The sequence below is a fragment of the Rhinatrema bivittatum genome, chromosome 9 (assembly GCF_901001135.1).
Source record: "Rhinatrema bivittatum chromosome 9, aRhiBiv1.1, whole genome shotgun sequence".
Classification (NCBI taxonomy): Eukaryota; Metazoa; Chordata; class Amphibia; order Gymnophiona; family Rhinatrematidae; genus Rhinatrema; species Rhinatrema bivittatum.
Window position 1 is genome coordinate 62,187,314 of NC_042623.1, and position 27,381 is coordinate 62,214,694.

The window sequence follows — 27,381 nt, forward strand, 5'->3', positions numbered from 1 at the left end:
AAAAATAAATGATATTAACTCTCATGTGTTCTGATGTTTATTTCATCCCTCACCTCTGTTGCATCTGATAAGATCCTTTAGCCTCCTTAGGATCCTTCTTAGTGTGGCAACTCCTCCCCCCCCCCCCCCCCCCCTCTGGTTTGGCTGCTAGATACATGAGCATTCCATCCATCATCTATTTGCACATGGAGAACTGTGATTGAATGCCTCAATTCTATTTCGCCCAGCCATTTTAAAACTCTTTGGGATTAGTTTGAGAACATCTTTGATGTTTAAGGCTGTTCAAGTTTTACACTCTGGTGAGTCTTCTCAGCTTCACCCAGATGGAGATTCAGTTAGAAGTGACACCTCATGATGCACTCCCTGCCAAAGAGTCCTTCTCATACTAATTTACAGAAGAAATGTATTTTTACATTTTTAGGGTGAAAGGGCTCTCACCAGGGGACCAAAGACCTGTGAGCCTTCTCTAAAACCTAGGTGAGCAAGCACCAATGATGGATCTTGCTGCGAGACACAGTGAGAACAGAAGATGTATACTTTTGAGGTATTTTTTGGACTTGGACAGAGTGGGGAGGCTTTTGGATCCCCCTCCCCAATGGGATTGCAGTGCTGAGAACTAGCCTGATTCCAGCTGACTCTTCCCCATGAGAAGGCCCCCCAGAATCAACAAGAAAGGAAGGAAGAACAAGATTGGGAGACCCAAACTGGATCGCTATCATGGGACCAGGATGGGCTGGGTGTCCGAGGAGAAGATGACTTAAGGGATGACTTTTTACTGTGAAATTGGGGACCCCCCCACTAGGATTTCCGGATAAGCCACTGGGTGAGCTTTGCACATTAAATATTACCATGGAGCTCTACCCACAGGTCTGAATAAAGGACACCTACTTTCAGAGAAAAAATATTAATGTACCATCAGTCAGATATAATTTCGCTCTTATGGACAAATGGATTTAATTTAATGATTACTAATCAGTAAACTTTATTTTAACACCCAGATCCTGGTCCTGTCTGATTTATCATAGCCCCTCACCCTATGGGAATCATCTACATTATTTAAACACACTGTGTAGCAAGACAAAATGGTCCAGGCCACAAGCAAGAGCTTACCCCCATAAAAAGAATCCCCCCAGGATTAAGTGTCAAGCATGGAAGTAAATTTGCTCACCGGAGAGCCCCAAAGAAAAATAAATGTGTTTGTGTGCCCTTAGGATTAACAACCCCGCTAAAGGTTACAATTAGAATTCTTGCAGAGAGATATTAACATTTCTCACAGGACAAGCAGGATGTTAGTCCTCACATATGGGTGACATCACAGGATGGAGCCCAATCACGGAACACTTTTGTCAAAGTTTCTAGAACTTTGACTGGCACCTACTGGGCATGCCCAGCATGGCACTAAACCTGCAGCCAGCAGGGGTCCCCCTTCAGTCTTCTTTTTTCCACGCAGCAGTAGCCATGTGGGTTAAAGAGCTCCACAAAGATTCCTGACAGGAATTTTCCTCACGGAATTACTAAAAACTTTCCTACCCCACAGGGGTCCCTCCTTCGAATTTTTGACTCTGCAGTACTCCGGTAAGTTTTTTACCCGGTTTCGATCGATTCCCGTCGAGTTTGGCCCTCGTGGCCTACTGGCCGTCGACCGTACCGTGGCTAAAATTTTCAAAGGCCATGGCGTTGGGGTTTCGTCGGCGCCCGGACTGTACTCACACCATGTCCATTACAGACCCGTATAAAGTCTGTGTAATGTGTATCGGGTGTGAGCATGATGTCCTGACTTGCACCAAATGTGCCTTAATGACACCAAAAGGTCGCAAGGCCAGAATGGAGAAAATGGAACTTCTCTTCCATTCTCAAACTCCGATGCATCTATTGCATCAACGTCATCTGAATCAGCATTGTCCAATTCGCACCAGTATCGACCACCGGCCGGTGACCGGCCGGCGTCAATGACTTCTCAACCTTCAACTAACTCTACTCCCCTTCAGGACCGAGGGGATCGTAGAGAGAAACATCAGCATCGACACCGCAAGTCTCGGACAATCGAGGAAGGAAAATCTTCAACCTCGCCATTGTCCGAGCCGCCATCAAAGAAACCCTGTCCAGAAAAGGCACCGACCCTTTCTGCGACCAGGTCACCGAGGCAACCCTCACCCGGACGGGTATCAGGAACCGCGACTCCGCCTTTAACGGTGGTCCCTCCCACTATGCCTCTGCCTCCTTCTTCCCTTCCGGGCTGCTTGCTCCAGGTCTCCGTGAAGAACTGGACCGGATGGTTCAGGAGGCCATCGATAAGGCGATGCACAGACTCCAAGTTCCTCCGCCACCAAAACCAGTGCCAATTGTGGAACCGACCACCGATCCGATTCCAGCAGCTCTGGCGCTGCTGCTCTCGAAGATGGAAGCGCTTATAGCCTCTTTTCCATCGATGGATCCTGTGTCACCGATGGCTCCAGTGCCCTCCCCGCTTACCCTGTCATCAGAAGGGGAAACACCGTTCTGCATTCCTCCATCGGGAGTTCTTCCGATGCCTCAACCATCGATGCTGATGCGCCCATCAGCCCCACCTATCCATCCATCAATGCCCTCAATGCCTGCACCGGTGCCCTCGATACCTTCATCGGTACCTCCAGCACTTCCCTTGATGCCTTCGGAGCCTAGACCGGGACCTTCAGGAATACCATCGTCCCGTCCTTCTCAGGCTCCTAGAGGGGGCAGGTCCTGATCCCTATGACATCTGGACCGACGACTCTTCTCAAGACACTGATGACTTGCCATCGCCACCTTCTCCTACTGAAAGCAGGAAGCGTTCTCCTCCAGAGGACCTATCCTTCATAAATTTTGTGAAGGAAATGTCTGAATTGGTTCCCTTCCATTTGCAGACTGAACAAGATGACAGACATCAAATGATGGAGCTGTTACAATTCCTGGATGCTCCCAAGGAAATAACCTCCATCCCTATTCACCAGGTTCTTTTGGATCTCCTCAAAAAGAATTGGGAACACCCTGGTTCTGTTGCTCCAGTCAACAGAAAAGCTGTTACTACTTATTTGGTTCACTCAGTCCCAGGATTCCAGAAACCTCAGCTGGATCACCAATCTGTGGTTGTAGAATCTCCCCAAAAAAGGGCAAAAAGATCAAAACCCCACTCTTTGTTTCCCCCAGATAAGGAACAGAAATTCTTGGATCCCATTGGCTGGTGTGTCTTCCAGGGATCGATGCTTATCTCTCAGATCGCCTCCTACCAGCTATATTTGACCCAGTACAACAGGGTCTTATTCAAACAGATACAGGACTTTGCAGAGACCCTGCCTCAGCAATTCCAAGAACAACTTCTAACCCTAGTACACAAGGGGTTTGAGGCAGGGAAGCATGAAATAAGATCTGCTATTTCGGCAAGAAGATGGGCCTGGCTTAAGTCTTCGGACTTGCGCCCTGAAGTACAAGACAGATTATCTGATCTGCCCTGCATAGGAGACAATCTATTTGGAGAACAGATTCAGCGGACGGTAGCAGAACTCAAGGACCATCATGAGACCTTTCGCCATCTCTCTCTGATGCCCTCTGAATATTCCTCCAAACAGTCTTTCAGGAAAGATTCTAAAAAGTCATTCTTCCATCCAAAGAAGCCTTATCCACCACAGTCTAGGACTCGTTCCACGAGACCTTTCCAAAAGGCCCAGTCTCGTCAACCTCATAATCAAAAGCTGCAAGCAGCTCCTCAGCCGGGCCCTGCTTCTGGTTTTTGACTCCTGCATAGAAAGCAGCAGCCAGTTTCCACTGCCTCACATACCAGTGGGAGGTCAATTATGCCATTTCAACAACAGGTGGTACACAATCACCTCAGACCAGTGGGTCCTTACCATAATCTCTCAAGATTATCACCTAAACTTTCTCTCCATTCCACCGGACTCCCCACCTCTACCGGTGTGGAGAATATCCGACCACTCACTACTCCTGGAGCAGGAGGTCTCCCTCCTCCTCCAGTCCAGAGCAATAGAACCAGTACTTTACTTGCAACAAGGCCTTGGATTCTATTTCCAGTACTTTCTAATCCCCCAAAAATCGGGAGGCGTTCATCCAATTCTGGACCAAAGTGCCCTCAACAAGTACCTCCAACGAGAAAGGTTCAAGATGGTAACCTTGGGTTCCCTCCTTCCTCTTCTGCAAAGAGGAGACTGGCTCTGCTCTCTCGATCTCCAAGATGCGTACACACACATTGCAATAAATCCATCTCATCGCAGGTTCCTGAGATTTCTAGTAGGCCCCAAGCACTATCAATACCGAGTGCTCCCATTTGGCCTGGCATCTGCACCACGAGTCTTCACCAAGTGCCTTGTAGTAGTAGCAGCAGCCTTCCTCAGGACTCAAGTTGTTCACGTATACCCCTATCTAGATGATTGGTTGATCAGGGCTCCCACTCAGCAAGCTGCTCTGTCGTCCCTACGTCTTACTTTACACACTCTAATTTTGCTAGGATTTCTCGTCAAGTACGTGAAATCCTGCTTAGTCCCATCTCAAACTTTATCATTTATAGGAGCAGACTTGGACACCTTACAGGCGAAAGCATTTCTGCCTTGACAGCAAGCTCTCACTCTCATCTCCCTCACACACCAGCTACAGTCTTAGCAACGCACGACTGCACGCCACTTCCTCATCCTACTGGGACACATGGCGTCCTCAGTTTAGGTTACCCCAATGGTCCACTTGGCCATGAGAGTCATGCAGTGGACTCTAAGGTCACAATGGACTCAGTCCGTCCAACCTCTATCATCCACTGTCCACATCACCGACTCACTTCGTCAGTCTCTAGCGTGGTGGAAAAATCAGATCAATCTCCTCCAAGGCCTGCCCTTCCAGGCTCCAGACCCTCAAACAATTCTCACCACCGATGCTTCCAACCTCAGCTGGGCAGCCCATGTGGCCGATTTGCAAACACGAAGAATTTGGTCTCCAGAGGAAGCCAAACACCAAATCAATTTCCTGGAGCTTCGAGCAATCAGATATGCTCTCAGGGTATTTCAGGATCGCCTTTCCAATCAGGTCATCCTGATTCAGATGGACAACCAGGTGGCCATGTGGTACATCAGCAAACAGGGAGGGACGGGCTCCTTCCTACTGTGTCAGGAAGCTGCGCAGATATGGGCGGAGGCCCTCTCCCACTCGATGTACCTCAGGGCCACCTATTTGCCAGGAGTGGACAATGTGTTGGCGGACAACCTAAGTCGCACTTTCCATCCGCACGAGTGGAACCTCAACCCCTCAGTACCGGACGCAATATTCCAATGTTGGGGTCATCCTCGTGTAGACCTCTTTGCGTCACCTCAAAACCTCATGGTAGAGAACTTTTGCTCTCTCACTCGCAGCCAACACTCACAGCCGAGAGATGCGTTCTCCCTCTCATGGGCAACCGGTCTCCTATATGCATTCCCTCCATTTCCACTTCTCTCGACTCTTGTGAAGTTACATCAGGACAAAAGATGCATGATCCTGATAGCACCTCACTGGCCTCGCCAAGTGTGGTATCCAATCCTTCAGGATCTCTCCATTCGCAGGTACATTCCCTTGGGGAATGGACCCGCTTCTGATCACTCAGAACGGCGGGTGCCTATGCCACCCCAATCTTCAAGGTTTGCCCTGACGGCCTGGATGTTGAAAGGTTAATTCTTCAGCCACTTAGCCTTTCAAAGCCAGTTTCCCGTGCCTTGATTGCTTCACAGAAGCCTTCCACGAGAAAGTCTTACCTATACAAATGGAACAGGTTTAAGTCATGGTGTTCTTCTCAATCCCTTGATCCCTTTACCTGGTCCATCACGAAGTTTCTAGACTATCTCTGGCACTTGTCAGAATCAGGTTTAAAAACTTCCTCCATCAGATTGCATGTCAGTGCGGTGGCCACCTTCCATAAAGGTGTCGGGGATGTTCCTATTTCAGTACAACCCTTCATAACACGTTTTCTGAAAGGCTTGCTTCACCTCAAGCCTCCACTACACCTTTCGGCCCCTTCTTGGTACCTCAATCTGGTTTTGGGTCGGCTCATGAAACTACCATTCAAGCCTCTCCAATCCTGTGATCTTCGCTATCTCACATGGAAAGTGATTTTTCTTTTGGCAATCACATCCGCTCGCAGAGCTAGTGAGTTACAGGCCCTAGTTACCTATCCGCCTTACACTAAACTTCTGCAGGACCTGGCAGTACTCCGTACTCACCCTAAATTCTTACCTAAGGTAGTATCGGAGTTTCACATTAATCAATCCATTATACTACCTACCTTCTTTCCCAAGCCTCACTCCAATCCAGGAGAACAGGCTCTGCATACCCTTGACTGCAAACGGGCTCTAGCCTTCTATCTAGACCGTACAGCTGCCCACAGGAAAAGCACTCAATTGTTTGTCTCTTTCCATTCCATCAAATTGGGGCAGCCGGTGGGTAAGCAGACTCTCTCCTCCTGGTTAGCGGACTGCATATCCTTTTGCTATCAGCAAGCAGGCATTCCACTTCAAGACCGTGTTAAAGTACACTCTGTCAGGGCCATGGCGACTTCAGTAGCGCACCTACGCTTGGTGCCGCTTCCTGATGTTTGTAGCGCTGCTACCTGGAGTTCTCTCCATACCTTCACAGCCCACTATTGTTTAGACAAGGCTGGAAGTCAAGATTCCATCTTCGGCCAATCTGTCTTGCGCAACCTTTTTGCAACTTGATGTACCAACACCCTTCTGCCTGCCCGTTAGGGTTCACGATGCCTTCTACCAAATTCCACCCCAGTGTTGTGCCTGTTGCACGTCTCTGGGTACATTTGGTGCATTCTCGGACATCCTCAGCTCGGTACTCACCCATATGTGAGGACTACCATCCTGCTTGTCCTTTGAGAAAGCAAATGTTGCTTACCTGTAACAGGTGTTCTCATAGGACAGCAGGATGTTAGTCCTCACGAAACCCGCCCGCCACCCCGCGGTGTTGGGTTAGTTAAGTTTTCTTATTTTATTTTTCGGCACTTCCTGTAGCTTTAAACAAGACTGAAGGGGGACCCCTGCTGGCTGCAGGTTTAGTGCCATGCTAGTCAAAGTTCTAGAAACTTTGACAAAAGTGTTCCGTGATTGGGCTCCATCCTGTGATGTCACCCATATGTGAGGACTAACATCCTGCTGTCCTGTGAGAACACCTGTTACAGGTAAGCAACATTTGCTATCCCTCAGATTCCTAGAATTTTAACATGTCATTTTCATCTGTTTATCACAAAATATTTCAAAATGGGGTCATAATTAAGAATTTTTCAGCATGCCTGTAAAATATTCTAAAATGTGTTATGATTAATTAATAAAGGCCAGATGGGTAAATATAGGAAAAAAAATGTGCAAAAAAGCCTTTAAGTCCAGTTTTGAAGTGCTCTACATCTTCAACAATTTTGAAATATTCTACATCTTTTGTCAATCACAACTTTTCACCCACACACCACTGTACTCCAGTGTACCTCAATGTGTAACCACAAAATTAAAACAATAGTACCACCGGTCAATCTTAAATAATAACAGAATTTTTGCCAAGTACATATGTGGGCCCCTCACTCTAAGGGTCTGTATAGTATCACAGACTCCTATACTGTCTGGGGTCACCTTACTTTAATTTTAACATCATATTTTTTTAGTTTTTTTTTTCTTATATATTAAAACTTTTCAATCTCATTCACTTCTTCAAAGATACAGGAGGAACGTTAATACTCATCTGTTCCAATTTTGGTTGATCTCCCATCTTTTGTCCACAGCTTTAGTTTCCTATAACTTTGGAAAAGTAAAAAAATTGTCTAAGCAAATCTTGTGCAAAAACTGCTGTGGCATGTTTTCTGAGGGATTTTGAGGGGAAAAGTAAGCATATAACTCAAATAGGAATGCACCTTTCCCTGCATTTGCAGTAGGCATTCCAGGGAGCGGAGCTAGGAGTGGGGAAAGTATTTGCATGCATACTTTTGATTTTAAAAAAATGTGAATATAAATGTAAGTTCAGAAAGCTACACCTTCTCAGGTGTAATTTCTTGATGTGTACATGCATACTGTAGATACTCGATGACTTCAGCATTATTCAGGCTGCTGAAAATCACCTCTTAGAGGGCAATTTTGAAAAGGATTTCCACATGCCACCATGTTGGACTTTTACCTAATGTGGTTTTCTATTGACAGTTTCTCCTGTGTGGTTTTACATTTCTAGCAGTTTAAAACTTGCTGTGGGTTAATTATCAGAGCAACCCCCTGCAGCTTCATCGACTTCAGAGGAACTGATCACAATTTGCTGTGGCCACCCTCTGTCTTCTACAGGTGCCTCTGACTTAAATTGCTGGTAGTAGAGACTGCTAAAATAGCTTTAATGTATTGGTTATTTGTAAATAATCAGTTCTTTAAACACTGCATTTTCAGTCATGCCTTTGATAGCTGCAGATAGCTGTGTAACTGATTGTTTAAATATCTGAAGAAAAAGGACCAGCAGAAAATAGGAACTATGAAGTTATTAGCGATGCAAGAGGATTATTGTAGCCCTTAGAAAAACCTCATAGTTCTTTTCTGTTCTTTACTGAGGAAGTACTAGGCACTTTAAGGAGTATTCTCAATGAACCTTTTTCACATAATTACTTGAGGGGAACTTTAGTTATATACCCTTGAATTAACTAACCATTTTTAATTTTCTTCCAAAAAGAGATTCAACATATTCCTTAATAATATATCTGGGCTATTTATTTCCATCCCCTCCTCTTCTTCCACCTTCCACACGGAATCCCCTTTAATTCTGTACTAGAAATTATCTTTAAAATTCATTAACAATAGTTCTTCATTTTCTTCTTATGATGTTTGCCCTTCCCTGCCGCCCCGCCTGATTTCTTTCTGTATCAGCTGGTTGTGTTACTGTCTGTTGGTTCATGTGCCATAGAAGCCCTATATACTTATATATCTATTTTGCACAGAGTAGCAATGAAGCAGTGAATGCTATCAATTCATTCTCTCTTCAGCCAAGCAGAAGAAGAGCAAGACATTTCTGTTTTGCTTCCATGCTCAAAATGGATACAATACTACAGATATAAAGCCAAAATTGCAACTAAAACATGCATCTAGTGTGTCAGAAAACCTAGCATCTGCCAGACATGCATTTCTGGCAAAGACTTCAATTAACTTCCAAATTTCAGAGGATAAAAATATCTGTCTTGCAAAAAATTGCCCTTCTTCTTTAAGATATGTGTTCTTAACATTTTGATTTCTAAAAACATGAGACTATTTCCAAATAATATGAATTTGCTAAACTTTTTGTAAGGATTCAAAATTAGTGTAGATCAGCTTCACAGTGTTAAAGTTTAAGCTTTCACCAAACTTTAAAATCGTTAGTAGGTTTATAAGCCTATATAAATATAAATATATATATATATATATATATACAATTTTCTAGATCTGTGGATTGGTCACATTAAAATATTCATTTGTGCTGCTTTTTTGGCCCATTGTATTGTTTTCACAAATTGTCTGCCTTTGTTTGAATTCCTAAACAGTTAATTAAACCACTTTTTCCCAACTTCCAAATATCAGAGAACTCAGTCTTGAATACCAAACATTTATTAGAATGAAGAAAAATTCAACACTCACTGGGGCGGATTTTAAAAGCCCTGCTCGCGTAAATCTGCCCGGATTTACGCGAGCAGGGCCTTGCGCGCCTATTTTCCATAGGCCTGCTGGCGCGCACAGAGCCCCGGGACTCACGTAAGTCCCGGGGTTTTTTGTCGGGGGCGTGTCAGGGGCGGGGCCGATCGACGCGGTGTTTTGGGGGCGGGACGCGATGTTTCGGGGGCGGGCCCGGGGGCGTGGTTTCGGCCCGGGGCAGTCCAGGGGCATGGCCGCGCACTCCGGAACCGCCCCCGGGTTGCATCTCGGCGTGCGTGGATTTACTTCTCCCTCCGGGAGGCGTAAATCCGTGGACAAAGGTAGGGGGGTTTAGATAGGGCCGGGGGGATGGGTTAGGTAGAGGAAGGGAGGAGAAGGTGAGGGGATGGCGAAAGAGAGTTCCCTCCGAGCCCGCTCCGATTTCGGGGCGGCCTCGGAGGGAACAGAGGCAGGCTGCGCGGCTCGGCGCACGCCGGCTGCCCAAAATCGGCAGCCTTGCGCGCGCCGATCCTGGATTTTAGAAGATACGCGCGGCTACGCGTATCTTCTAAAATTTTATAAGATAAAATCCAGGGTCGGCGCGCGCAAGGGGGTGCACATTTGTGCAACCTGCGCGCGCCGAGCCCAGCGCGCGCTGCCTGTTCCCTCCGAGGCCGCTCCGATTTTGGAGCGGCCTCAGAGGGAACTTTCCTTCACCCACCCCCCTGGCCCTATCTAAACCCCCCCCCCCTACCTTTGTCGGCGCGTCGCCGGCAGCCCCGCTCCATCCTCTGGTCCCGGGGGCTGGTCCGGAGGCCTCGACCACACCCCCGGGCTGGCGCCCCGCCCCCGAAACGCCACGTCATTTCGGGAACGTCCCCGGACTCGCCCCCTCCCACCCCTTTTCGAAAGCCCCGGGTCTTACGCGCGTCCCGGGGCTTTACGCCCGCCGGCCTTTTAAAATCCGCCCCATACTGCAGAAGCAGAACACCCATGTAAATGCTTGATTTCAGTTCCTTAGGCTCTTCCCTTGGTGTACCACCCAAGATTGTCCCTCAGAAACTGAAATTAAAGGAGAAATGTAGTTTAGATGATTTTTGCCTTTTACATGTTTCCTATAGGTATGCCGCTATACTCAGCTGGCCTCTGTGCGGGTAAAAAGATGTGTTCTGTGTCACAATGAATATACTGTAACCTACCATGACGTGTACATGTGTAGTCAATGTACATGAGCCTGAAAGATGGTGCATTTTCAGGGAAAGGGGAGGTCAGCACACTGCTTAGAAACCTTTTTTCCTTGTCATTTCTGATAGACATTTCTACTAGTAATATTGATAATGCACTAAGGGGTAGATTTTTAAAGACGCGAGCAGGCGTCCATGTGCACTTGCTACCTGGCAAGCACAGAAGGACGCACTGATTTTATAACATGCATGTGCTGGCCATGCGTGTAACCCCCATTTTTTACGTATGCAGGGGAATAAAAATGTGTCCGTAAGGGAATCATTTTCAAAAGGATGTATACGTTTATAACTGAGTTTCATGCGTGTACATGCACTCTAAGCGCATGTGTGCGTGGCCCAACAATTTTATAACATGCGCACGCCAGCACACGCATGTTATAAAATCGGTGCGTCCATCTGTGCTTGCCGGGTAGCGAGTGCACATGGACGTGCGCGCGCTTCTTTAAAAATCTACCCCTTAGTGTATTATCAATATTATTAGTAGAAATGTCTATCAGAAATGACAAGGAAAAAAGGTCTCTAAGCACTGTGCTGACCTCCCCCGCCCCTGAAAATGCATCATCTTTCAGGCTTATGCACATTGACTACACATGTACAGTTTGTGGTAGGTTACAGCTGAGTTTCATGCATGTAAATGCACTTTATGCGCATCTGTGGACTTCTGAAAATTGCTACAATATATGCTATTGAATTACAATTACGGGCGGATTTTAAAAGCCCTGCTCACGTAAATCCGGGCGGATTTACGCGAGCAGGGCCTTGCGCACCTATTTTCCATAGGCCTGCCGGTGCGCGCAGAGCCCCGGGACTCACGTAAGTCCCGGGGTTTTTTGTCGGGGCGTGTCGGGGGCGGGGCCGAACGACGCGGCGTTTTGGGGGCGGGATGCGGCATTTCGGGGGCGGGCCCGGGGGCGTGGTTTCGGCCTGGGGCGGTCCGGGCCCTACGGAACTGCCCCTGGGTCGCGTCTCGGCGTGCGTGGATTTACTTCTCCCTCCGGGAGGCGTAAATCCGTGGACAAAGGTAGGGGGGGGGGTTTAGATAGGGCCGGGGGGGGGGGGTTAGGTAGAGGAAGGGAGGGGAAGGTGAGGGGAGGGAATGGAGGCAGGCTGCGCGGCTCGGCGCACGCCGGCTGCCCAAAATCGGCAGCCTTGCGCGCGCCGATCCTGGATTTTAAAAGATACGCGTGGCTACGCGCGTATCTACTAAAATCCAGCGTCCTTTTCTTGGCGACTGGTGCGCCAACAAAAGTACGCGAACACGCATTTTTTTAAAATCTACCCCTTAGGTTTTAAGCACGTAAATGTACTTTAAGAAGGTAATTTTCAAAGAAGTTACATGCATAAATGTAACATACTATTGTAGCAATTTTTAAAAGCCATTTACTTAAGTAAAAACAAGTTTTACATGTATAAATACTTTTTTAAAATCAGGACTTTAGTGTGTAAATGGGCTTTAGAAAATTGCTACAATATATGCTTCTTTTACGCACATAAATCCATTTGAAAATTATCCCCCAAATATTTGATGGAGTGTTTTGGTTGGCAGTAGTAGAAAAAAAAAAAAGCTTACTGTAATAAACTGTAATTTACAGAGAAAAATAAACAATTTGAATGTAAAAGATGCACTTTATAAAGAATTTTTGCCTTCCAATTACCATTGTAGCTTAACTCTTTAACATCCAAATCCCTAGAAAACTATTCTATTTCTAAATAATGATATTTGTATTCAAAGCCATAACATTTCTCTAAATTTCTGTGTTCACATATTTCTCCTAGGACAAGTAGGATGGTAGTCCTCACATGTGGGTGACATTATCCGATGGAACCGGGCACATAAAACTTTTGTCAAAGTTTCTAGAAGCTTTGACCAGCACACTGAGCATGCCCAGCATGCTGCTATCCACGTGTCCACACGAGGTCCCCCTTCAGTCTCTTCTTTTCCATGGTGCAGTTGCCTTGCGATTCGTGGAGCTCTCAGTTTTCTTGTTCTTTTCTCGATAGTTTTCGAGTTTTTCCAGATTCCTCATCAGGTCCCCCTTCACAGTTGGTGCCTCCTCGGTTGATAGGTTGTTTTACTTACCTTTCTTCCAACTTCGCAGTCAATTCCCAACTTTTCGCCACACAGTGACCACCGCTCATCGACCGCACGCCAGGTGTTTTTTCATGGCGTCGACCGGTTTTCATCAGTGCCCCCAGTGACCATGTCCATCATGGATCCACATGAGGTTTGCATTCTCTGCCTGGGGGCCTCGCACAACGTCCATGGGTGCTGTCTGTGTGACCATATGACCCCTAAGGGCGTCGGGCGTGCCTCAATAAGACAGAGAAACTTTTCAGGGAGCCGAAGTCTACTCTTCCTACTCCTGCGTCGGCTCCACCGATGCCGAGAGGTCATGGGGAGCCCCTTGACACGCTTCCCTTAGCTGTTACTCTCGCCAGTACCTCCAAGGATCGCGGGGATAGTGATAGATCATCAATGATTTCCCCAATCTCCCAGACATCAGGATCTTCCGCTTCATTGGCACTGAGGAAAGACTGGGCCGAGCACCTAGGGAGATCCCACAAGTATCGCCACCGGTCACTGTCGACGCAAGGCTCCAGTTCCGGAGCAGCACCAGTGACCACCAGGCCACCACCAAAGCAACACCAGCCATTGGAGGCCCCATCCTCTGATGCCCACCCTCAGTTCTGGCCACTCCAGACCTTCAGGAGGAGTTGGACCACAGGGTGCAGTCCGCGGTGCTTAAGGCTTTCCAGAGCGTTGAACTGCCGGTGCCACCAGCCCCCATACCACTGCCTGAGCCTCCGCCATCAATGCTAGCATCCCTGCTGGAGCATCTGGACATCTTCCTGGGCACCCTTCTGACGCAGCTGATGCCTGAGGGACCCTCAGTTCCCCCGCAGCCACTGATGCCCTCCACCGGAGCAATCCCGATTCTCGGGTCCTCCAAGGAGGAAGATACGGCTGGTACCATGTTTCCTAGAACACGGTTCCCCGAGCCCTTGCCAGGTCCTTCTGTCCTCTCGCAGCCTTCGGCCCCCTCGATGCCAGGGGAACCGTCAATTCCTACTGTGCCCATCAGAGCCCAGGGCCAATGCCCCTCATGGACCTCGCCCATGGCACGATGGTCCCAGTGAGGAAGAAGGGCCTTCTGACCCTTGGGGTGATGACTCCGTGGAGTCGTCCTTCATTTATTTGGACGACCCCTTCTCGGAGCCCTCCTTTCCGGAGGAACAGTGCCAGTCGGCCCACAAAGACCTGTCCTTTGCAGGATTTGTCAGGGCCATGGCTGTGGCCATCCCCTTTCAACTGCTCACTGAGGAGGACACGCGACATAAAATGCTGGAGGTTCTCCAGTTTGTCGACACGCGTAAGGAGATCATGGCAATTCTGATCCATGACATTTTAAAGGACCTCCTCCTCCGCATGTGGGAGCACCCCTTTTCTATCTCCCCCATCAATAGGCTGACGCCACCTACTTGGTGCAGCAGGCCATGGGGTTTGAGAAGGGGCACCTCCCCAACCCGTCGGTGTTCATGGAGTCTGCCCTGAAAAAGGCCCGACACTCCCGCACTCATGCCTCCACCCCTCCAGGATGTGAGCACAGGGAGTTGGATGCCCTGGGCAGGAAGGTCTTCCAAGGCCTCATGCTGGTGGCCTGCATCGATGCCTACCAGCTCTATATGACCCAATACAACCGCAGTCTCTGGAAATGGGTCCAGGTCTTCACAGAGGGCCTACCTCAACAACAACAGGAGGCCCTCTTAGCCATTGTCCTGCTGGGTCTCGAGGCAGGGAAGCACAAAGTGCGTTCCAGCTGCGGGTGGCATTGGCACCAGGAGAATGGCATGGCTCAGAGCCTCTGACCTCCAGCCATAGGTCCAAGACAGGCTAGCCAATCTCCCCTGCACAGGTGAAAACCTCTTCAGGGATAAAGTCCGGAATGCAGTAGCGCAATTGAAGGACCATCATAACACCCATCAACAGCTTTCCGCTAGCACTTCTGACACCCCGTCCTTGGCCAGGAAGTCCTCTAGGCCAAGATCCTGGAAGCCTTTCTACAGGCAGAGGAAGTATTATCCTCCAGCCTCCAGGGCTCACATACCTCGCACCAGCTCCAGGGGCCACCCTCACCAGCAACAAGTGCCAAGGCCCTAGCCAATGCCCCAGATGGCCCCAGCCACGGGCTTTTGACTGGCAGCAAGGGAGCAAAGGTCAGTCAACTGTACCCCTGACTTCAGATCCCCCGGTTGGAAGCAGGCTCTTGAGCTTCACCCATCACTGGGCAGAAATCATGTTGGACCGATGGGTCCTCACTATCATCCATCAGGGGTACAGTCTAAACTTCAGTCGGATCCTGGAGACCTATCCCCCATATCCATCGTGGGATTCATCCACCCACCAGGTCATAATTCAGATAGAATTCACCGCCCTTCTCGTGGTGGATGTGGTGGAACTGGTCCCTCACCTTCAGCGGGACCGAGGATTCTATTTGAGGGATTTCCTCATCCCGAAAAAGAATGGTGGCTTGCGCTCTCCCTCCTGGTGTTGAACAAACTTCTCATAAGAGAAAAGTTCAAGATGGTCTCTCTGGGCACGCTGCTCCCTCTCCTCAGAGGAGGAGACTGGATTTGCTCCCTTGATCTCAAGGAGGCTTATGCACACATTACGATCTTCCCCAGCCACCAGAAGTACCTCTGCTTCATGGTGAGGAAAGCATATTACCAGTACAAAGTGCTGCCCTTTCGGCTGGCATCAGCCCCCCCCGCGTTTTAACCAAATGCCTAGTGGTGGTGTCTGCCTACCTCAGGCATCGCTTGGTGCACGTGTTCCCCTACCTGGACGACTAGTTGCTCAAGAGCGACTCCCACTCAGGAGCCTTGCATGATCTGGCCCTCATGGTGCAGATGCTGCAGGTTTTGGGGTTTGTTATCAACTTCCCCAAGTCTCATCTCGTCCCGTCTCCTCAGCTAGACTTCATAGGTGCCAGATGGGACACAACACAGGCAAAAGCTTTTTTGCCCAGGGACCGAGCGATCACTCTTGCCTTGCTGGCTACCCTTATCTGGAACAGCCAGAGGGTACCAGCTGCCTTCTGCTCCGCCTGCTGGGCCTCATGGCAGCCTCTGTCCATGTGACCCCTCTGGCTTGCCTGTGCAATAGGAGGGCCCAGTGGGCCTTGCAGTTCCAGTGGCGACAGGCTTTTCAGGATCTCAAGGTTCCTGTGGCAATCACGGACCCTCTGCAAGTGCCTTTATCCTGGTGGGAAGATCTTTCCAACCTGGAAAAAGGACTTCCCTTCCAAACCTCTCCTCCCCAGGGGATTCTCAGCACCGATGCTTCCCCTCAGGGCTAGGGAGCCCATGTGAGCGGTATCCACACGCAAGGTCACTGGACTGCCTCTGAAACCCGCTGTCAGATAAACCTCCTGGAGCTTCGGGCAACGCGATATGCCTTACGGGTGTTCAGGGACCAGTTGTCTTCCAAGGAAGTCCAGATTTGGACGGACAACCAAGTTATGATGTGATATATCACGGATTCATTCCTGCTGTGCCTGGAGGCGGTGCAAGTGTGGACTTGGGCCCTCTTGCAGGGCATGTGTCTGCCTGCCACATACCTGCTGGGTCATCTGAATGTCCTGGTGGATCATTAAGCTGCTCCGTTCAGACTCACGTGTGGTCCCTCAACCCGGTGGGTGGCGGCCGAGCTGTATTGCCACTGGAGCACTCCGGATGTGGACCTCTTTGCCTCCCTTCACAACTACAAGGTGAGCAAGTTCTGCTTCCTGTTGTCAGGGGACGGACACCTAGCCTGTGATGCCTTCTCCCTCCACTGGGGAAGAGGCCTGCTATGTGTGTACCTCTGCTGCTGAAGACATTGATGAAACTTCAACAGGACCGCGGGACCATGATCTTGGTGGTGACCTTCTGGCCGTGTCAAGTCTGGTTCCCACTTCTACAGGATTGTCGGTGCGGGCCCCCCTCTGGCTGGGGACGGCGCCCGATCTCATCTCTCAGAATCAGGGCACCCTATGCCATCTGAACTTCCGGGTGCTGGCCCTGAATGCTTGGATGTTGAGTGCATAGTCCTTCAGTCTCTGGAGCTCTCGGACTGCGTCTCTCAGGTACTGGTGGCATCCCGAAAACCCTCCACCAGAAAGACCTACAGCTTGAAGTGGAAAAGATTTTCCATCTGGTGTGTGGGGCATAAGAACATAAGAAATTGCCATGCTGGGTCAGACCAAGGGTCCATCAAGCCCAGCATCCTGTTTCCATCAAACCAGGCCACAAGAATCTGGCAATTACCCAAACACTAAGAAGATCCCATGCTACTGATGCAATTAGTAGCAGTGGCTATTCCCTAAGTAAACTTGATTAATAGCTGTTAATGGACTTCTCCTCCAAGAATTTATCCAAACCTTTTTTGAACCCAGCTACACTAACTGCACTAACCACATCCTCTGGCAACAAATTCCAGAGCTTTAATTGTGCGTTGAGTGAAAAAAGAATTTTCTCTGATTAGTCTTAAATTTGCTACTTGCTAACTTCATGGAATGCCCTCTAGTCCTTCTATTATTCGAAAGTGGCTTGGATCCCTTCTCCTGCCCCCTCACTCAGCTGTTGGACTACCTGTGGCACCTCTCTGAGTCTGGGCTTCAGACCAGCTCGGTCAGGTCCACCTGAGTGCTGTCCATGTGTACCATCGGGCTGTTGCTAGCATGCAGGTTTCCATGCAAACCTCTGTAGGCCGGTTCATGAAGGGCCTCCTCCAGCTGAAGCCCCCTCTTCGGCCGTCCTGTCGCAGCCTGGGACCCTCAACGTTGTTGTGGCACAGCACATGTGACCCCCTTTTGACTCGCTGCAGTCTTGCGACCTGATGTTCCTCACCTGGAAAGTTTGTTCCTGGTGGCGATTACTTCAGCTCGTAGGGTCAGTGACCTTCAAGCTCTGGTGACCTATCCTCCATACACAAATTTCTTCCGTGATTGTTTGGTGTTGCGTACACATCCGAAGTTTCTGCCCATGGTAGTATCAGGTTTTTCACCTAATCAGTCCATCGTGTTACCCACCTTCTTCCCCAGGCCTCATTCCCACTCGGGGGGAGCGAGCCCTTCATACCTTGAACTGCAAAAGGGCCTTGGTTGTCTTTCTGGATCGTACAGCAAGCCACAGACAGTCCACCCAGCTCTTCGTATCTTTTGATTCCAACAGACTGGGAAGGGTGGTGGGTAAGCAGACCTGATTGGTGAACTGATTGGCGGATTGCATTGCCTTTTCCTATCAGCAGGCAGGCCTTCCGCTCGCCGGCAGAGTAAAGGCTCACTCTGTGCTGGCCATGGCGATGTTGGTAGCTCATTTGCACACAGTCCCCATCACCGAGATTTGCCAGGCCGCAACGTGGAGTTCTCTTCACATGTTTGTAGCTCATTACTGTTTGGACAAGAACAGGCATCAGGACAGTGCCTTTGGTCAATCCATCCTCCGCAACCTGTTCCAGTCCTGAACCCAACTTTTCCTTCTATGCTCTGTGGGAAGCAGACAGTCCCTTTTCAGCTCATGGCACTGCAGTTGTTATGCCCGTTGGCACTTTGGTTGATCGCTGTGGTCCCTATGGTGGCCTGGGACAGTCTGGAGCTTGGAACTCACCCACATGTGAGGACTACCATCCTGCTTGTCCTAGAAGAACGTGCAGTTGCTTACCTGTAACAGGTGTTCTCCTAAGACAGCAAGATGTTAGTCCTCAGGAATCCCCCCCGCCTCCCCACGAAGTTGGGTTCTCCTTTTGGTTTGGTTTCTTCTATATTACGAGCGTGCTATCTGTGCGTCCTTGCATGGACGCACAGATAGCAGCATGCTGGCCATGCTCAGTGTGCTGGTCAAAGCTTCTAGAAACTTTGACAAAAGTTTTCCATGCCGGGTTCCATCGGATGATGCCACCCACATGTGAGGACTAACATCCTGCTGTCCTAGGAGAACACCTATTACAGGTAAGCAAATGCACTTTATCCCTTGATGTACAAGTTCACCTTGCCCTCCCCCTTCTTGTTTTCCTTCATCAAAGAAACATGATGGCAGAAAAAGACTATACAGCTTATCTATTTGTCCACCCACACCAACTGCTCAACTCTACAATCCATACCATTCCTTCAGAGATCCCCTGTGCTTGTCCTATCCTTTCTTGAATTCAGATACTATCCTGGTCTCCAACAATCCACTGGACGGTTTTTTTATGTATCCACCACACTTTCTGTAAAGAAACATTTCCTTAGATTACTTTAGAGAGGAATATTCTTTATAGTCTTCCTCTTCCCCCTCCAAAACAAAGTATATTTACTAGTTTTTGTGCTGTTCACACATTTTCAGATTGATACAGCCTGAGTCAAACTATCTTCTCATGTGAGTAGTCCCCACATAAAGGGGATTAATATGCTCAAAATTTGAAATAAACAAACATTCATTCTAGATTATAAATCTCTATGTAGTGGATTTGCACTAATAAGGAAAATTGTCATAGGATCATGCCATACTGGGTCAGACCAAGGGTCCATCAAGCTCAGCATCCTGTTTCCAACAGTGGCCATCCAGGCCATAAGAACCTAGCAAGTACCCAAAAATTAAGTCTGTTCCATGTTACTGTTGCTAATAATAGCAGTGGCTATTTTCTAAGTCAACTTAATTAATAGCAGGTATTGGACTTCTCCAAGAACTTATCCAATTCTTTTTAAACACAGCTACACTAACTGCACTAACCACATCCCCTGGCAACAAATTCCAGAGTTTAATTGTGCATTGAGTTCTATTTGTTTTGTTTCAGCATAACATCTAAATTTTTATATTAAAACTATTTTTTCTTTAAAGGCCTCAAGACTTCCAATGTCAATAATCATTGTAGGTGTTGGAACAGCAGAATTTGATGGTAAGTACAGATTTAAAGCTGAAATGTTAAACTATTAGTTCAAATTGTCATAAAGTGGGAGCATGCTTTTGGTTTCTTTCTTCATTGTTTTTTAAATGCACAAATGACACCTAGTCATAGAGAGGTCGATATTCAAAAGCCATTTAGATGGTTAACTTAAACGTTATCCATCTAAATGGCAAAAGTTGCACTTTTTCAGCAACTTAACTGGATACATTCTAGCTGGATAAGTCCAGGGACATTCCAGTGGGGAGGATTTCAGATAATCTATCTGGCTATCTGGTCATGCCACTGATCTAACATAAAGTTAGCTGGATAAATTTATCCGGCTAACTTTAAGAGAACTGGATATTTTCAATTGGCCACAACCATACTGCTGAATATACCCTATAAGTTAGCTGGATAGGTTTATCCAACTAACAAGCCAGCCACAGAGTGGTTTCATTTTAAGGACCATGGATTGTATTGGCAGTTTTTTCATATTCTTCAAAATTAACATGTCCTGGAATTTTACACTTGTATGCAATAGTTCATTTTTTTATTTATTTGTTCAAATTATTATTCATCACTCCCCAAAGGCCCAAGGCAAATTTAAATTTATACACAACATAAAACATAAATGATCATTATCAATACATAACAAAACCTAAAACAGTAGTACTTACTTATAACTACAAAGCATTCAGGAATGTAAAGTAGTAAATCCAAACTTATACTCAGTACTTACAGATGTGACCTGCTTGAGTCAATATACTATGTACAAAGCATTTTTCCTGTAGACACGAAGGGAACAATTTTCAAACTGCCTGCTTAAGTGCAAAGTCTGCAGGTGTACCTAATTTTCAAAGGGAAAATATGCAATTACTTTCCTTTTGAAAATTACCATGGGTACAAAGTATGTGAAGGCTTTCCACTTTTTGAGTGGGTAACATGTATTTGGAGAATAATGCACATAGATTTGAAAATACAATCTACACATTAATCAGAGCACCCAGGCCTGGAGTCGCCATTAGCTCCCAGTCAACCCTTTCCTTTACTCTTAACCTAGGAACTTGAGTCTACCAATACAAACACAGAGACCTTGATTCAATTTGGAACAAGTATGACTGCAGCTTTATTATCATTACCCAAGCAATAACTAAACTATACATTTAGGTGCTGAGCCTCATCTTATCCCCCATACCCCACTTTGAGCTGTCCTGAGTCTATTGCCTGAGCCCACATAGTTACTACCAGGGCCATGTGCCCTGAACCAACCGGTCTTTCAGTTCAATCATCAGATCTATGTCAAGCAATAGGGTCAAACTTGCCCCTAAATAGACCTCATACAAGGCCTGCCATGACTCAAAAGGCCTTGCCTGTGGAGTTGCAAGCCGCAGATCTGACTCATGCTCTCTGTTCCTGATGGGTGGTAAAGGTCTCTTAGACTAGCCTAACAGAATTCTCCCCATCCCCCAGAGGCTCAGAAAAGTGCTGAGACAGAAGTTATTGAATACAGTCACTCACCAGGATATACAGGAAAGAGGAAGATGTGTAGCTGTCAGAATCAGATCAAGGAGGGAGGGCAGGGCACGAGCAGCTGACAGGAAGCAGCAATCCCAGGAGGGAGATTCTTGGAGCCACTGAGGATTAAAAGCCCACTAATCACTCTTCCCCTGATGTCATCAGCCAGCCAATCCTGAGCCTTCAGGGCCAACACCATCATCGCATGGCCATGCATGCAATGCCATTCCCCAAGCGATGGCTGCCATGATGGAAGGGCGGCCTGGGGAATTGGGGGGGGGGGGGAAATGCACCACCTAGTGATCGCTACATCCTTTGCCATCCAACCCCTCAGCTCCCGGAACCCAGACATTCCTCACCCTTCCCCCCTACCCACACTGAGCCTTGAGGCCCCAGAACACCAACAGTAAGTGGCCGACCCTCCACCATCCCCAGGACTGGGACGACTTAGTGGGGAGGTCAAGGGGCATTGGACTGTGCATCACCCATGGTGGGTGAGTCCTGGTCACCCCATTATTGGCTGTTCCCGCCCACTTACTGTAGGTGGGGGGGGGGGGGGTCCATGCGGCAACCACCCATATTATTTTACGATCCTGCCTAAAGTATGCTTCTCCTTAATGTGGCTAAAGTATAAGCATTTGAAACTGTGCACTTTCTGGCTGTTGGGGGAGAGCCGTTTTCAAAAGTGACATTCTGCCTGTTTAAATAAGATTTTCTCCTTGGAGAAGCAGGACAAAGTCAGCTACACAAGTAGGTGATATGATCCTGATGTCGCCGGGATGGAAAAGCTCTCTCATATCTCAGAAAAACAAAGAAAGCTTTTATGCGCATGTGCAGAACTTCCCACACAACCACCTGCTGTGCAAGTTCCTCAGACCTTTTCATTTGTTCATGCGAATGGATGATTTTTTTTTTTCTCTTCGAAAGCTGCTTGTTATGTTTTTTTAGAGTTCAGTTAAGTGTCTGTTTCTTTATTTTCTTTATTTTCTCTATCACAAGTGTCTTCAAAAAGGAAAAAATGTCCTTAAACTTTATTTTTATGTTTTCATAATTTTATTTCTTTTAAAAACTGAGTTCCACTTAACTTTCCTTCTTTTTGCCATACCACCCTTGAAGAGGGTCCTCTCTGTGATGCAAAAATGTCTTTAAAAGAGTGTCACCATCTCTGTGTGAGGTGTTTGGGGCCCTTCACATGATATACCAAATTGCACTGCCTACACTCTTATATCACCCAAGGTCCAAAGATACAGAAGTCCTCACCCTGAAGGATTTCCTATAATCTCCTCAAATATTGACTTCAGGAGGAAAGAGAAAATCTTCGAAAGTTGAGGGACCTTTGCCTAAGCCAAAAAAGTCAGAGACCTCTTATGCTCAGCACAGGCACCATTTCTCCTCTAACAAAGAGGGAGGTAAGTTGCGCCTTTCGACTCAGAAGCACATCAACGCCAAGCCTTGCCAAGGCTTCAGAGCAGAGAAACTAAAAAAGCTGACCTAAGTTCAAGATGCAGGAAATAGGTTGGTGCATGGTATGATTCCATCAGTAGAATGGTTTTTCAGTGCAGACAATATGTTAGCCTCAAACTAGCAGAGCAAAGGGAGACCCATTGGTGCTAAAATTATCTTGGTGTTGACAAGAGTCTTTTTATGCAGAGAAACATCAGCATATGTCACATAACAAATCACCTGCAATGCACAAGAGTGAAGTAGACATGCAATTCGTGTTCCAGAATATGATGGCTCTGTAAAAGGGTTGTTGTCTCAGCTCTGCACGAACTTTTATACCAGTTTCAGGAATACACAGTTCAAAGCCAGTCAAAACAGCTTTATTCCATGAGACAGTGTTACTTCACTGTTTAAAGCTTCTATATTTCAGGCCTTAGATGCCAGGATTTATTCCCATGGGTAACCAACTATAGGCCACTCCACTTCCCCAGGACCATGTAGAGTCTACTTCTCCACTTTACTTTGCGCAGATTCAAATCCCTGCCTGGAGGTTCAGAACATCTCTGCTTCAGCTTCAGGATAAGCCCACTCTTCTGGCTCCCTGCCTGGTTCTCGCTACTCACTCCTCGACCTTGGCTCTTCTGACTATCCCTAGGGAGCCACCCTATGCCTTGCTTCCCTCCATGGTGATCCTTAAGGTAGACTGGCTAGATAAACTGGAGCCAATCCTTTAAGGTATTCTGGGAATCTCTTCTATATACTCCTTCACACGCTACTCATCAGTACTTAATTAATTAATTTGATTAAGTACTGTTGGTTCCCTAGTTCTTCCCTAGGGAACCAATGCAATTTACAGTGAAATAACATCAAGATACAGATAATAATTAATAATCATAAGAGGAACACCATTCCTTTGTAAAAAATAATGTGGTTAGAATTTGCAGAAATGGAACTGTTGCATATGCCAAAACTACCGTCCTCCTCCTCAAATGAAAAATAATGGTCTCCATTTTGAATACAATGGCTTCCAGGTTAGACTCAGTCCACAATCCCTCCTTATCAGGCAAGGGATGAAATGGTCCAGACTCAGGCCTGTGAATTGGTCTATTCCGAGACAGATCAGTGCCAGAAAATCTTCCTATTGTCCGGTAACGTTCTCAAGAAGGTTCAGAATTTTCCTGTGAGTCTTTCTCCTATCACTCAGATGATGACTAATGAATAGATCTTCCATATCATCCTTCGCTTCAAATGTCTCAGGAGCATATTTCCTCCTGAAGATAAATCTTATTCTGCTTTTGTTCAAAAAATGGCAGGGGAAATCCCTTAATCTTCAAAAGAAGCAGACCATATGAAGATAATGTTTGGGTGGCCTTAAATATTTTGAGGCACCCAGGTTATAGTCTTCTACAAGAACATCAGAGCCAGATGTGGAAAATTCTGTTATTTATCTTTCCAGTAGCAAGAAAATTATTCATCAAATATAGAGTATAACCAGCTCCAGGACATCTCAAAGTACCATTTCTGCAGCAATCAGAAGAAGTGGAGTTGGCATTAAAAAGAGCAAAATGCACTGTGGCACTGTGAATAATCTTTTGGCTACCAGAGGACAGAACATGATGGACTCTGATGATTTTCTCATAAACTTTTATTGACTATAATCGGAAAAGTAAAAATAGAAACAGTCCTGCTTACCTTAGCAGTTTCAAAGCAAGTTCACAATGCACTTCAAACCTGAGCAGTGCTAGCCTTCCCTAGGCTTTCTTCTCTCCTCTGGTGCTTTCTCTTCCCTCCTGGGCCTGGCTAGTTATTCCCTCTCCCCTGGACCAGGATTCCATGCTGCTATAGTACTTAAGATGGACTGAGCCAGATCTCTGGAGCTAGTCCTTTAAGGTGTTCTGGTGTATTCTCTTGTGTACTCCTTAGCACATACAAAGACACATTCCAGTATTCCACCAACTAAAGATGTCAGGATGCTAGGTGATGTAGCAAAGAAGATTTCCCAGTTGCTATCCTTAATTTAAGGATTACTGCTCAATAAGGGCATGATTTTCAAACAGCATTTACATGCTTAGAACTGGGTTTCACATGTGGTTAAATGCACTTTAAACCACATTAGTGGCTTTTGAAAATTGCTACAATATATGCTATTGAATTTTAATAGGTTTTACCAATATTAAGTGCACTTAATGTGGGTAAATGACTTTTGAAAATTGCTATGATGGTATGTTACCTTTATCTGCATAACGACATTGAAAATTCACCTCTAATTGTGTATGGTTCAGTGTATATATTCTGTCCTACAAAAGCTACAAACTTTAGCTGAAGCTCTTCCAGCAGACAAGATAAAATGGTTCCTACCAGTAATTCAAGAAGCTGAGGAATAAGCCAGCACCTTATTAGATATATCTATGAGTCTTATAACACTTCCTCTGGAACATCCGTAATCAGTAGTGAAAAGCCAGAAGACTTGTTTGACTGTGCGTTTCAGAACTCAACCTGCATGACAAGCTGGCAGATGCCCCATTCAGAGGAGAAAATATTTAAGGGAGTAATAAAAGAAGCGGTGGATACCATCAACATCAGACTGTGCCGCCTTGCTCACCCTTTCAGTGGCTACGATAGAGTGACCCTCTATTTCCAGAAGGTCACAGCAACAACCACACAGAAGACAATACTTCTACTCTACCAGAAGAAGATAATGTCAATATCCTTACCAATGTCCTAATCTGCAACAGCAACCCAGAACAAGCACTAGGGAAAGAACAGAGCCCAAACCTTTATAATGAAATCAACCAAAATCTAATTAGAGTTTTTGACTACAATCTAGTCAAATCTTTTCCATTAAAACAGTTTTCCAGTGAAGGAAAAAACTATAGTACGACAGTCCAGCATTGTCCTTGATAATGTTAAAAACAACTGGGTATTAAAATGTATCAAACAAGGCTACAGATTATATTTCTGGTTTTCTCCTGAACATCCTCCAAAGAAGTACTCACTGAAGACCAACAAGCTCTTACTCTTTCAGCAGGAGGTGTAGTCTCTCCTAACAGATAATGAAGTAACATTTACTATGCTAATTATGGCAGAAAAAGGCCCAAAAGGTCCACCCTGTCTGCCCAGAAAGCTCCCTTTCTAATTTTATTTATTTATTTAGTTCAATTAATTGATTAATTTATTTCTATTCTGTTAAGGGTAGTAACTGCCGAGCCATACAGGTTACCCCTTATCTTCATTTCCATCCTTTGTCCTCTAAGGATCCTCTGTGTTTATCCCAAGCTTTTTTAAATTCCTTTAGAGTTCTTACCATTACTACCTCTTCTGGAAGGGCATTCCATGCATCCACCACCTTTTCCATGAAGAATATTTCCTGTCGTTGTTCCCGTGTCTACCCCTAGAACCAATCCCGCTACAGGAAAGGAACTTAAAATTCTATTTGAGATACTTCCAGTTTCCAAAAAAGACAAAGTGATCTCTGACCCATTTTGGATCTCAGGAATATCAACATGTTCCAAAAAAAGAAATTTAGGATGCACTGATGGACAACCATCCTTCCCTAGCCAGAAAGTCATAGCTGGCTTGCTTCATTGGGTCTCTAAGATGCTTACACATACATCTTGATTCACAATGTACTATCAATACTGTATTCTCTCTTTCAGTTTCACAGCAATATCCAGAGTTTTTACAAAGTGTCTAGAAGTTGTTGCTGCTCACCCAAGAGTGAACATTGTTTTTGATTTTCCCTATGTGGATGATTGTCTCATATCTAGTATATTCCCTTCAAGAGGCCAACCTCAATAAAATGACATTCTTCAGTCCCTAGGTTTTCTCATCAATCTCACAAAATCCAATATTACTTCTCCAGTATAGACACATTAAGGGTAATTTTCAGCAGTTTGCGAAGGGCTAAAGCCTACATGTACAAAGTAGAACGCAGATCTTAGCCTTAGTTTTCAAAGTTGACATATGTAAATGGTGTGCAGAACCCACCATGACATGCGTGTGCACACATTTACACCAGCTCGCCAGCGGATGTAAATATACAAATAGATATACGCGCATACTTTGGAAAATTGAAAGTATGCACATAAATGCTATCCCTGCTCTGATACCACCCTTGGAATACCTCTTTGCAGTATATGTAAAAAGTACGCATGGACTGATATTGAAAAAATTGTGGTATGATTTAGCAAACAAGGGTTTCAATGTACCATCAGATTTTGGGGACTTACCTTGACTATATTGGAGAGTCAGACTAAATGGGGCATAGGGTGAAAATCTGTTATGCATGTTCAGTGACAATATGGCTATTGTACATTTGTTAACGCCCAACCACTAGCATTGTATAGCACTGAATAGTTGGAACTGTACAGCATCATACCTTCTGACAAAGTCTGAAGTATAAACATATACTATCTCTTTGGTATGCCTGAAAATTGTTAAATAAAGAGTTTAAAAATAAAGAAGGCATATAGAATTGCTAATACGCATATTTTTAGTTATACAACCCTCCTCTCCCAGCAATTTTCAAAAATCAATTTACATACATAAAACCTCAGATTCTGCCATACACTAGGGACCTTTATTTTTGGTTTTTATATATTTTTTATTTTTCTGGGACTTTATCAGAGTTTATTATGACTAGAAGAAAAACAGGAGTAAA

At 46.2% G+C, this 27,381-nt stretch overlaps 1 protein-coding gene across 3 annotated transcripts in view; it reads left to right on the forward strand.

Annotated features, from left to right (window-relative positions):
* Nucleotides 1–27,381, forward strand: part of CPNE8 (copine 8) — a 587,797-nt gene that overhangs the window by 539,938 nt on the left and 20,478 nt on the right. For all 3 annotated transcript variants that reach the window (XM_029615275.1, XM_029615273.1, XM_029615272.1), the window contains exon 18: nt 19,718–19,775. In XM_029615275.1, coding sequence (XP_029471135.1) covers nt 19,718–19,775 — 58 coding nt within the window. The remainder of the gene's footprint in view (nt 1–19,717; nt 19,776–27,381) is intronic.